This window comes from Belonocnema kinseyi, chromosome 3 (genome assembly GCF_010883055.1).
Source record: "Belonocnema kinseyi isolate 2016_QV_RU_SX_M_011 chromosome 3, B_treatae_v1, whole genome shotgun sequence".
Classification (NCBI taxonomy): domain Eukaryota; kingdom Metazoa; phylum Arthropoda; class Insecta; order Hymenoptera; family Cynipidae; genus Belonocnema; species Belonocnema kinseyi.
Window position 1 is genome coordinate 61,824,100 of NC_046659.1, and position 13,578 is coordinate 61,837,677.

The 13,578-nt window shown below is 29.6% G+C and overlaps 1 protein-coding gene across 1 annotated transcript in view; it reads right to left on the minus strand.

Annotated features, from left to right (window-relative positions):
• Positions 1-6,672, minus strand: part of LOC117169310 (eukaryotic translation initiation factor 4E transporter-like) — a 40,675-nt gene extending 34,003 nt beyond the window's left edge. Inside the window, exon 1 of the mRNA XM_033355626.1 lies at positions 6,099-6,672. Within this exon, the coding sequence (XP_033211517.1) occupies positions 6,099-6,147 (49 nt within the window). The 5' untranslated portion in view covers positions 6,148-6,672. The remainder of the gene's footprint in view (positions 1-6,098) is intronic.
• Positions 6,673-13,578: the final 6,906 nt, after the last annotated feature.

A 13,578-nucleotide genomic window follows, 5' to 3' on the forward strand; every position in this document is an offset into this window, starting at 1 on the left:
CAACGGCATCAGCCGGTAACGTTGTACACGAAAATACGAAACCTGGCGGCCACTAGACGAGGCTCTAAAGAGTTCGTATTTTCGTGTACAACGTTACCGGCTGATGCCGTAGGAATTGATTGTTGAAATATATTTTTTTACATCTATTATAATTAAGCCTTGTAATTAAACGTAGTTTTCTTTTGGCTCTTGCATTTCTCAAAGTTTGAGACCGATATTTTATGTATAAAAAAAAGTTCGAACGTTCAAAAAATGTTGAGGTTCAGAAAAAAGATGAAATAATTTTCAGTGAAGTTCCTACCAAAATGCAGTACCTAAACGTACTTTATTGTGCTCTAATAAATCTTCCAAAGTTTCAGCTCGATATTTTATTTACAAAAAAGTTCTTAGGTTCAAAAAACACTCAGTGAACCGAAAAAGTGAGGTTGGTAATATAGGTATTTAGCTGTGTCACATGCCCTTAACATAGGGTAGAAGAAGAAATTTGTTTGATTCATTTTTACTAGAATTGTTTAAACAATTTTTTTTAACTTTTCATTATATTCCCAGAGCCCTAAATGAGCCCTAAATTATTGTGGAAAGTAATAATGCCTAAGTCGTCTTTTTCTCTGTGTGGTCCTGCTAGTTTAACATTAAGATAGCAGAACCACAGGTTTAAAAAAAATGCGTGGCACCAAATTTGGCAGTAGGGCATGAATTGAGCCCTAAATGAGCCCTAAATTATAGTGCAAAGAAATAGGGTCCAAGTAATTTTTTTCTATGTGGTCCTGTTAGCTTAACGTTAAGATAACTGAACCACAGGTTTAAAAAAAATGCGTACCATCAAATTTGGCGATAAATAGGGCATTAAGTGAGCCCTAAATTATCGTGGAAATAAATAATGAATAACTCGTTTTTTTCTCTGTATGGTCCTGCTAAGTTAACGATAAGCTAGCATGACCAAAGGTTTTTTCGAAAAATTTCGGAGCATTAAATTTGAAAATAGGGCATTAAGTGAGCCCTAAATTATAAAACAAAGAAATTTTGAGAAATTAATTTTTTTGTATGTGTGGTTCTGCTACCTTAACGTTAAGCCCGCATGACCACCGGTTTCTTTATTTAAATGAAGAGCATTAAATTAGCCCTAAATTCCCTATAGGTTTTCAGTTCATTTTTGCACAGTGGTCCTGCCAGCTTAACGGACCTAAAAAATGTACCATTTAAATAAATTTATATTATTACAATTCATAATGTGCATTTAGTAATGAAATATACGTACTTTCATTATCTTATTTTTATAATTAAAAAAAGGCGCATCCCATAAAAAATTGTTATTAAACATTTTATAACTTGTGTAGTTTCTTCATAAAATTAATTTTTACTTTCAATGCGAATTTTTTCGATTTAAACCAAAAATACACATCAAAGCGTAAATTGGTTCAAAGCAAATTTGTAGTTTGGTTAAACAACTTCAGTATTTTCATTTCTTTCGTCTCTTGTTTCGTTTTTTCAAAAATTAAATTTTTAATTTTAATATTATTTTTTATGATTAAAATACAACATTACACATCCTATCCATAAATGATTAATCCAAAATTTGAAGCTGTTTTTTGGAAGATCAACTTTTGTCTTCATTTTTTTCATAGCTTGTGCCGTTTGTCGAAAAAGTAAATTTTTTGCGTTTAATTCTTTATAACAAATTTGTAGATTTTTTTAATACAAAATTTTGTACATTTTGAAAATGCTATAACTCTAACCAATTTCTTGTTATCGAAAAAATTCATGGAGATACATTTTTCGAGTTTCCGAGTACAACGAACAGCCGTAGATAACATTTTAAAGTTTCCAAACAAATTGCCTCAAAAATTTTGAAACTGCTATAACTTTGTGAAATTTTGTATAAAATGGCTGGCTTACTAACTCGACCTTTCTTTGCACATCCATATAAAGTGTGCCAAAGGGCGATCCAATTAATTCTTTCAAACTTTACTGTGTTTACAAACTATAACGACGATGACAGACAAAATACCAACGTAAAAACTATTTTTTACCTTCTCATTATTATGAGCTGATAAATAATTTTACGTTCCCTTCTTTAATTCGGCGGCTTAATTTCAAGCATAAAATTTCATAATATCATAAAGCAACTTGAAGCTGAAAGAAATAGAAATGTTAAAATCTCAGATTTTAAGCGTTATGACATTCATTTTTAGTTCTTAAGCATTTTAATAGTATCAAGCATCTAAAGTTGAGACAACTTAAATGTTAAGTATGATTTTTGAAATCGAACTATCTACCTCTATCAGCCTCTGTTCCAGCTCGTTCAGGGATAACGTTACGGTACATTCCGCAATAATAGCCCTAATGCTATACTTGATTTTTAAATTCTACAATGTTTAAAAGTGTTACATGAAAAGGAAAATTATGTTAAAGATATCTAAATATTTATATATTATTGAATAATTTAAATTTCAAGCATTCAAAGTTAAACATTTTCAATTGTGCTGTTTTCAAAACAAAATGTTAGGTCTTTAAATTTGAAGCAGGGCGGAGCAAACAAGAAATAAATACATATTGGCTATAAAAAATAACGTTGCATAAATGCGTGTAAAATTAAAGAAAAATAATGAACATTATAAAATTAGGAAGTAATTAAAATCAACAAATTTCCATTTAAAACCTTAATGAAGTTGAAACCATAGAAAGCTGCACTACTTACAAGTAGGTGCATTAATAAAAATTAATAATAATCATGATCGAAGCGGTAAATAAGAAAGTGAATAATACTCCTCACATGGATTATTTAATTAACTTTGGAATTCTTGCCCCCTGCTAATTTCATTATTTTGAATCATGAAATTTTATATATATATTTTTTTTTTCAAGTAAACAGTTCTGAACTATAAGAATCACGAAAAAAATCAGATAGAAAGTGATTTGTATTAGTAATTAAATTTCATTTAGAAATATAGTGCATAAATTAAATGCTTTGTCTCTTAGTCCAGATTGAAGATTCCAAAAGTTTTCCTAGATATTCCAGTTATGTTTAAATGTTTTTGGCTTAATTGCTTTAAATACTATTGAGGACTTAAGAGAAATTAATTTACGTGTTATTACAAATGAAAAATTCTAACAACTTTTTGAAAATAAAAATGGTCGTATGGTTTCAGATAAGGGTAAAAAAAAGTTACTTTGGCAATTAGAATTTTGTTGAAAATGAGCAAAAATTACCCATAGGGATGTTTTTAAATTCTGAGTCTCAAATTGTGGCCTTTACTGCGACAGGGTAGGACTATTTTTGATTTCGAAAAGTCATTAGTTTTCATTTGTATTATATGTAGCAAAATATCCATTAACTATGTCTATCGCATTATTTTTACGTATATTTCGAGAAGTACGTAAACATGTTTTATAACTTGTAAACGTCAACTATGTTCCCCTAAATGTTTATTCTTGGCTAATCAATATTTTTTTCAATTATAAATTTGTTCTTCCACTTCTAACCTAAACCAAATTCTGTGTTTTTCATAATGCATTTTAAATCGTATAATGACACAAACATTATTTTTAAAGCATACAGAAAATTCAACTACCTTCACGATTTTTTGTAAGAAAAGGGATCGTAAGTGTATTTCTTTAGCATCTAGGATGACCGAAAAACTTCATTTTAAAAATGTCCTGACTTCTCAACCTAAAAACATGAATTTTTAATTAAACAGTAGAATTTTCAGACAAAGAATATTAAATTTCAACCAAATCATTGTATTTTTTTAAAACATTTGAATCTTGTAAACAACAAAATGAATTTTCAAACAAAAATGGAAAAGTTATATTTTCTGTCAAAAAATTAATTTTAAACAAAACAAAACCTTCAATAAAACAGTTACATTTTCAATAAAAAGTTTTTTATCTTAAATCAAAAAACAGGTGAATTCAACTAAAAAATAAGAATTTTCAATTGTTGCGTGTTTATAAAGAAAAAGTTTCTACTAAATCAGATGAATTTTGAACTAAAAATACAAATTTTCAACAAAGAAAGATTTAACGTGAATTTTCAACACCATGATTTGAATTTTCGGGTAAACTTCCGAAAAGGGTGTATTTGAGATTTTCTTCGGGCCCCGTATACTTATGTACTTTGAAGCGCTGATTACGAATATAATAGTGAAAATTGGCGCAAATTTGATTTTCAGGGTGAAATCATCAAAAACCATAAAAAGCATGATTTTTTGGGTTTATCTCAGGTAATATGCAAAATACAAAAAAAATCTTGCAAATAAAAGTTGTATATCTCGTCGACATACACATCTTTTGTTGCAGGAATTTTTTTACGAGTGAATGTTTCCGAGAAAATCGTCTATTTGTCATGATTTCCATGGGTTATGAGTTTAAAAAAATGAAAATCGATATATTTCTGATTTTCTGGGAAACTATTACTCATAGAAAAAGATTTTTATAACAATAAATGTGTATTTCGATGTGATATACAACTTTTGTTGGAAAGACTTTTTTGGATTTTGCATGTTAGCCGAGATAAACCCAAAAAACCATGCTTTTTATGGTTTTTTGATGATCTCACAATGAAAATCAAATTTGCGCCAATTTTCACCATCATATTCATTTCCTTTTCGGAAGTTTATCCTTAATTTATTTCATAAATGTTGAATATCTCAAGTCATCTATGTCAACCTCAAAAAGATAAATGGAGGTTAAAATCAACCTCTGGATTACTTTTTATCATTATCTTTATTATACAGTTAAAAATATTCTTGAGCATCCTGCCACAGCAGTGCTGAATTCCGAAGTTAATTTGTTACTACCCATATAATTAACACTTCACAGGGATTTTGATACCTTGTTCTAACTAGATCAGTATTCTATTGCAGACCTTGTCCTATCTCCTAATTAAGTTGTTTTCTAACTGGTGATTGATTTGTTGCAAGCAGATCAATTATCTGTGAAATTCAACATAGAAATAGCTAAAAAATACATTTCAAATCATTTTAAACTGAGACAAAATGATGACAAATAATGTCACTTTAAGTTATAACGTTCAGTTTTTTCAATAAATGTTTGCAACTTGTTCGTGGCTTTATTCTTAATAAACTTCTGTTTTACTAAATAATTTCTGAAAAATTAAAAGGGTATCACGAATGTTTTCAATTGCGGAACAACGACACCAGTGTTATCTACAAACAAATACTTAATAAATGGCAGAATCTCTAAAATCGCCAATTGAAATACAGAACTTTTGCATTTTGTTATGTTCCATTGTACCTTGTTTACCTTTTGTCAAAAATTTATCAGACATCTAAAAAAAAATGAGATCCGAATGCGTTAAAAAAAAATTAAAATTACATAACAACCTCCACCTGTCAAAAAGCAACAAGTAGATAAATCTCACAATCTGCATAACCTCAGCTCTCACTTACATTTATCAATAAAACCGGCATAAAATACAGTAAATAAGGTAGAAAATGAATTTTTCAGAATCTTCAGATACACTTTTTGGAGTAGTTCATTTCAAAACTGGCATACTCAAGCGCACAAACGTTTTGATTACGACTCTCGTATTCGAGTGTAACTTATACACAATACAAACATTCTTTGATCTCTCTTTAACTTACAAAATACTTTCTTGAGCAAAAAAGTGTTAAACCCCAACAAATGTGCTAAAAAACATTGTTATAATAGAGAAATAGCAACTCTAACCAAATCTAAGCCATCCTATCTTTAAAATTCACAAATCTTAGTTTGGCTTGGGCTACATGCAAATTGATTACATTGACACAAATGCTTGAATCTGGATAATCTAATTATCCATCTGCTAAATTCATCAGAAGTTGAATCAAGCAGACCTTAATCTAGATTCTAGCCGCTAGACTAAATGTTTCGCAAAACAATAAAACAAGAATACCAGATTCAGTTTTCAATCACCCATTAACGTTCATTGAATTTGCCATAATTTTGACGATAAATAAAGAAGTGTAACAATACATTGGGAAAATTGAGTGGAACAAGATGTTACTTTATGTTTCGTTTCGTGCACTAAATAGAGAAAAAATTAAGCATGAAGTGAGCAGTATTAAGTTGAGCATATATATCAGTTCGTAACGTACCATCATCTTTTGGGTCCGGCTTGTCACTTGACACAGATTCCAGAGACATCTTGTTCTCGAATATGCTTGCTTTTGCGAAGATACCAGAGCAAGCAGCACTTGAATTTCTTCTTAGTTTTTTAGATCCCCTAAAAGATCTTACCTAATTCTCATATGCTACTACGACACACGTATATATTCTTATTGTACGATGTTGACACCTATCTATATACCTTATTACTGCTTAATATCACAGATTGGTTTTTATCGTATCCCCTCGACCCGAAATCGCGGGTGGAAAGATTCTCGGTACGTTACTATTAGCTATTGAATTTGAATACCGATTTTCTCACTCCACTACCACTTTTCGACGAGGAAAATTGATGAAAAATGTTTACGTGCGAGTCAAAGCGAGTTTACTCGCGGCAACGCGGACGGTAAATGGGATGAAGTCGATCATAAATTTATAAGACGGGCCCCGTGCGCATTCCCGAAATTCATGACATTATTCCGTTGCGCTCCACGGTTCAGCGTTAATTACAATTAGAATCGTTTCATATATCACACAAAATGTACACATGTAACACTAGCTCACTGCTATGCAAAAATAGAAAATGGCGAGGATCCCTACTTTGCTTCGTCCCTCGACACCCGGAGAACTTCAGTGTTTCTAGCGCCATCTAAAGTGACCGCGAAATTTAAAAATTGCATTGCAATTGTGCAAAAGCATTGCAATGAAATTCTATAAATCTAGTATTAGTTCGGCGGATACGGCAACCAATTACGCATTTCGTGTTAAATTCTCATCCAAATTTAATTTTAATTTTATATGAAAATTTACTTTCGCGGATTTTACTAAATCTCAATATTTTCAGGATTTTAATTAAGAAAAAATTGACTTCACTTAGGTGTCTTGTCGTCAGTGATTATGAACACGATAACTTTTCACAGAATTATTGGATTGGATTGGCCATTGGCACACATAATTTTTTAAGGGCCTCTCTCCAAAATTCAACAATTTTAATATTAAGGTAATTTTAGCCTTAAACATAAATAGGTAACTGTACCATTAGAATCAAACATTCTAGCGTTAAGAATTTAAAAATATTTACACTATACGTAAGAGTAAAAAAAAAAACAATCTTGTACTCAAACGATTTCAATTCTTTATTTTTGAAGAGCTTCAAATTCGTATGATTTTGAAAACGTTTTCATTCTGAGAATTTTTTGCTCAGAAATGAATAGCTAACGTTTGGGAAACTTTTGATGATTAAATCAAATATTTTCTAAGTAATAAATGCGCAATCAACCTCAAGAATTCTGGATTCTCCTATATATCTGTTTATAAGAATGTATTATCGAAACTATTAATCAAAGTGATAAAATTGGAAAAAATCAATTTTTATTAAAATATTATCTATAATTAAAGTAATACAAGAAATAAATGATACGCCATTCACAATATGCAACTCTTTTGAATTCGAAATTTTGTTTTTGTTTCAACAAGATATATCTTAATTTATGAAAATCTAGTTTCTTCTACACTTTCTGAAATCAGGAAAATATTTAGTAGTCCGTATTCGCCACGATATTTTCTTGCTTCAATATTAATTATTTTTCCATGTAGACACTATATTAAAAACATTTAAACTGCATACTCCAGTCATAAGGTCGAAAACGTTCTAAAAGTCAGTTTTTTTTACATTCTCATGATTATGATTGAGAAAGTATTAGAATTGTCGGAAATTTGAGATCACAGTTTTTCAAGGATCTCCACTTTTCGAGACCCTCTGAATCCGAAAATCAAGTTTTTACGATTGCGTCTGTCTGTCCGTCCGTAAACACGATAACTCTCAAAAAAATGAACAGATCAAATCCATCTTTGGCACACATTTTTTAGGTCCTAAAAGAAAGGACGAGCTCGTTAACCAGCCATTTTTATAAAAATTCAAAAAGTAAGCGCATTTTGAAAATGTTTGAGATCACTCAAATTTTGATTGCACAAAAAATAATCCATTCCATTTCGTGGTAATACTATGTAGTACACGAAAAAAGATGAATTAACAAAAATTGTTATCCCAAAAAAGATATACAATTTCGTTAAGAATCACTTCTTGATCGGACACGTACTTTTTGTTTTATTCGTGAAAAATAACATTGAAAATAAAAAAATAAAATAAAAATGTGTGGAAAACGACCAAAGTTACGAGAAAATCGAGCGCGCAGCGCGAGTGTCACGATTAGAATGTGTACCTCAAAGCCTACAGAGCTTTGAGAAACTTACACAGTAATACAAGAATTTGAATTTCAGTAGAAAAAGGCAGTTGACTTTCAGATGTAACCAAAAGGATCATTCGGCAGTTGAAAGTCAACTGATGATGATAACATGACTTTAAGTAACGCGCTTGGTTGAAAGTCAACTGCTTTATGTACGTAAAATGTACTTTATAGGTTAATCTAAGACAGAAAGATTGTTGACTTTCCATCAACGCGTGCGTGTGAAATGAAACTTTTAGGTTAATTTAAGTCAACTGATTGTTGAAATTCATCAACTTTATGCGATATCATTCAGTTATTAGAAACATGAAATGAATATCAAATTAAAAATTGAATAATTTTAGGAAATAAATTTTTTTTAATGTGAGCAATGAATAAATTATTCATTTATGCCTCATAAATCAAGTTGTTTTATCCTCCAAGTCGATGAGATTAGTAGAAGGAAAAATGAACTTAATGACTCTAAACAAGGCACTTATATCCATTTCAAGCTACCAGGTACAGAACGTCAATCTTAAATCCTTATTCATCGCATATGTACCATTATTCTATTTCTAATCATAAATCCGTTGACGAAACAATTATCATGAGCTCAGTGTTCATCGCTACAATCCAGCGCTATCGACGCCGTATTGGCTACTCTCAGTTGCTCTCTTGGCTCCTCTTGTAAAATCGCCGAAATCCGTTTAAGTGTTTGCGCATCGCCACATCGCATTTCGCGCACGCCTTTCTGCCAGCACAAATTGAATTTCAGAGCACGCGAATGAAAATCATCCCAAACTCAACATACCTGCCAGTTAATTATCATATTACTCGTATATCAGATACGAGACATTGCACTTAAGTTCCATTTCTGGTTGAAATTAAGTGACTTACTTAATTTAATGCAAAAATGAAATTCATCTACATTTAAAATTCATCATCTTGTATTACTGTGTAATCTTTCACTATATACTTAATTAAGTAGACAATTCAGAATATGAAGATGTAATAAAAATACTGCCATTTAAAAGAGATCTTTTTGATAAAGTTTAATCCAAGAATTCAAAATGCAAATAATAAATATTCGAGCGCGAAGTACAAGGTAACCCATTATCGAGCGCGAGATTTAACCGTCGGGCGCGCCAGACGCGCTCAAACTTGCGAGCGAAGCGAGCCGCGGGACGAAACTGTGCCCGCTTTGCGGGCACATTTTTTTGCTATTGTTTGGCTTTACAATGCGCTATGAATCGCTTTTGTAAAATCATCCCTCATTTAAAAAAATTACCTGCTCGTAATGAAAAAAGTATTTTTTTTTAACAATTAAGAAATGAGTAGGCTAGATTTTTTTTGCTATTTTTCTGCTTTCCAATGTGATATAAAACACCTTTTTTTACAAATGAACCCTTATTGTAAAAAGCAACCCTCTGTGCTGCAAAAACGTATTTAAAAACAAAAAACTATCTAGATGAAAAATATTTATAAAATATGAACACAGTATTTTTAAAGCATAACTGAGGAGCAAAATTATTCTTCACCCCTAATCGTTACAAAAACAACCCCCGTATCTGTACCCGAATACAAAACTGCAGACTGATGCCAAAAATTGTAATTGTGTACATTAACTGCTGGGATATTTGTGCTCTTTCTTTATTTTCCAATGACATATCAATCGCTTTTGTAAAATTAACCCTTATATAAAAAAGCAACACCCTGTAATGAAAACACGTTTTGAAAAATGTCGTTATCTACATAGGTGAAACTTATTTATAAAATAGTAAAATGGTACTTTTGAGCATAATTATTTCTCACTACTAAACTTTACAGAAATAACCCCCATAATGTATAAGCTAAAATTGCAACATCTTTTACAAAATTATTTCCCAGTCTATGTGTGTATTTTCAAAAAATATAATTGTTATTCACTTCACAGTTGAAAAAAAAGGGAAACAATCCTGACAAAAGTAAAGAAAAGCGTTCTAGCTGTAATGGGTCCCGATGTATGGCTTCACAAAGTTTGTTCTTTTTTCGACTTATAAAAATTTGCATATTTCTGTACTTGCGTAAAAGTCGATTCGATTCCCCATGAATTACAACAACAAAAAAAGTTTTTAAACTATCAGAAAGGTTTGTCCATGAATATGGTATATGTGACATAAACACTTATTTAAAAAACGATCAAAACTAAAAGTTATATGATTTTAAACAAATTTAAGAAATAGCCAAAACTTATTTTCTGAAAGATTAAAAAGTTTCAATTAACGTTTTTCGGAGATATCAAATATATTTCGAAATTATCCCAATGAAGATTGTTAAACCATATTAATGCCATTCTTCAATTGACAAACTTTGTCAAGCCGTATAGCGATAACTGATTACATAACCAGAAATTTTTCTTTTAGTTAATTTTCTGTTCTATTTTTTAACATTTAGATTAACGAACAAAGTAAAATATAATTGAAAAAATTCTTACTCTGAGTGAAAACCCTGTGTAATTAGTGGAATGATACCAAATGATCGAATGAAAAGAAAAGTTAAACTTCAACCCCAAACAGTTGCATATTAAATCCAAATAGTTGAACCATCAAGCCAAAAAGAATAATTTTTTTGAAGGCAGCTTCATTTTCATCCAAAAACTTCACGAACAAAAAAGATGATTTCTCAAACAAAGAGTGGCATTTATAAATAAATAGTTGAAATGTCCAGCAAAAGACAAGAATTTAAAAAAAATAGTTAAATTTTCAAAAAAATTGTCAATATATTAAACAAAGAATAAACTGCAACCAAAAAAAGATGAATTTTCAATCTCAAAGAACGAATTTTCTATCCAAAAAGAGAAATGTTAAACAAAACAATTAAATTTTAAACAAAATAGTTGAACCGTCAACTATGTTCATTCAAATATATCAATTTTAATTGAAAAATTGCCGAGGCCAGATATTAAAACAATGGACTGAAAATGGAAATAGGAGATTTTTTTCACGAAAAGATGTAACATTATATATTATTAAATAATTTTTGACCATTAAAGAACTTAATTTAAAAAATCTGAGATCCATGGAAATCCATTTACGGACGCATAAAAAGTTCGACCGCAATATTAATCATTCATTTTTGCATGTACAAAAGGAGACACAATCTCTTTATAAGAAATTTTATAGTGTTAATTTATTAATGACAATTAAAGCATTTCTTAAAAAAATGGATATAAGAACAGGAAAATTTTCTTTTCAAAAAAATACCATCCTTAATTATAAAATCGTTATACCGATAAATATCTCTTTCCAATATTTGTAATTTCAGCCTTACTATAATTAATACTTTTAATGTAAAATATAAACTACACTTTTCAATGTTCGTCAACTCAAATTGAAAATATATCAAATTTGAGCGTCTAAAATATTTTACATTTCAAACTCATTTAATCTGTATTGAGTCAGCGAACAATATTTACTTTCAAATGATGATTTGAAAATTTTTTATTGGTAAGATTTAAAAATAAAGTTTTAGGCTGCTTAACACCTGGAATCAATTAATCCATTATTAACCATTGTGAATTTCAATTAATAGGTGTTAACTTTCTAACAGTTCTTTCTAAAATTACTATATTTCTTTCAATTGTCCTAATTTTATATTGGATAACTTCTGCCAGCTTCAGCTTCCGGTTGTCACATTTTCAACTTTTGCTTAAGTTTTTAGATATTTAAAAATAAAAGAATTAAAAAAGGGAGTAAGTAAACAATTACAAAAAATGAGAATTATTAAAAAAATTATTTTCTTATTAATTGAGAGCCATTAAACGGAAACAATTTTATATTGAAGTGATCAAACTTGAAAAATGTCAGTAATAAGCACTGAAAGTTGAGTAATTTTTTCAACTCAAAGCAAAGGCCTTCAATGTTGTTAAATTAAATGTATAGGGTTGCAAAATTAAGTAGTTACAAAATGTAATGCCGTCCAAAGTTTACAATTCAAAAAATGGGTACTAAGATCTGGCATTTGTTGAAACTGAACCCCTTTAAAGTTTAATTAAGATTTTTAATCTAAATCTTGTTAAAAAGTTTACAAAGGATACACATGATTTTGACAATTCTGAACATTTAATTTAGTAATGTACTTTTTTGCAATTTTATAACTACAATTTTGTTAAAGTAGGAATGAAGTCTTTCCATTTGGAAAAATTAGAATTGTATGAAGTTATGTTTGGAATATTTCTAATCGGGCATGTTATGCGCCAAATGAGATATCGAGTTGAAATTTTAATGGAATAAATAAAAGGCACTAATGGACTCTTATAAACTGCTATGTTTATTATTAAAATTCAAGAGTACATGTACTCCTTTTCGGGTAGGTCAGCTGGAACTCCAAAAAAAGATTGGTAAAGTAGGAATCGGACTAACTACGCCATACAAAGGACACGCCTCAAATTGAAGCAATCGATATTTAAAAAAGTTTCGTTTGAGGTTTTTAAAAAACAAATTCTATAATTACTTCTTGGATAGTAAAGGTTTTTTAATTCAAACTTTGAGCAAATACTAACACTCAGGAAAATAGAGTAGAGTTCAAAGATGCAGATTTAGTACCAAAAATATAAATCCACGTAATCATATTCAATTCTCTGCATTAAAGAAGCACTCATTGGATTTAAAAATGTTCAAAATTATATTAATTGAAACAGTTTAAAGCTAGAAATAATAAAAATTGAAGATGAATTTTTCAGAAGCTGAACACTTCTTAAATTAAAAGTTACATTATTATTATTTTAAATACTTTAAAAATCCTCAAGATGTTGCAAACTCCACATGTTTTAGTTTTTTTCAGAACTTTTAAAATGATTTCAATTGTTGCTATAATTTTTTTTAAATTGTACCAAACAAAGAAAATGTCCTTAAAACCTTCCATTCATTTATTAAAATCTTTCTAAATACTTTTTTAGATCTTATCTTGAAATTAATCCTTTAGAGCCTTTGAAAATTCTTAGATTCTAAATTTCGGCACGAACAGCCAGACTCTTTTTGAAATAGAATAATTAGAAATTTGATGTTTAAAGTTTACTTTTGATTTGTGCTTACGGGTTTTGAAGGAACAGCCAGATATTTCTAATTATTATTCTTTTCCTTAATTAAAATACTGCAAATTTAATTATTCAAAAATGGAACATTTTAGACTGAAACAATATTTTAAATTTAATCAAATATATTTTCAAGTTATGTCAAAATTGAAAATAATGTATAAAGTTTAAAGT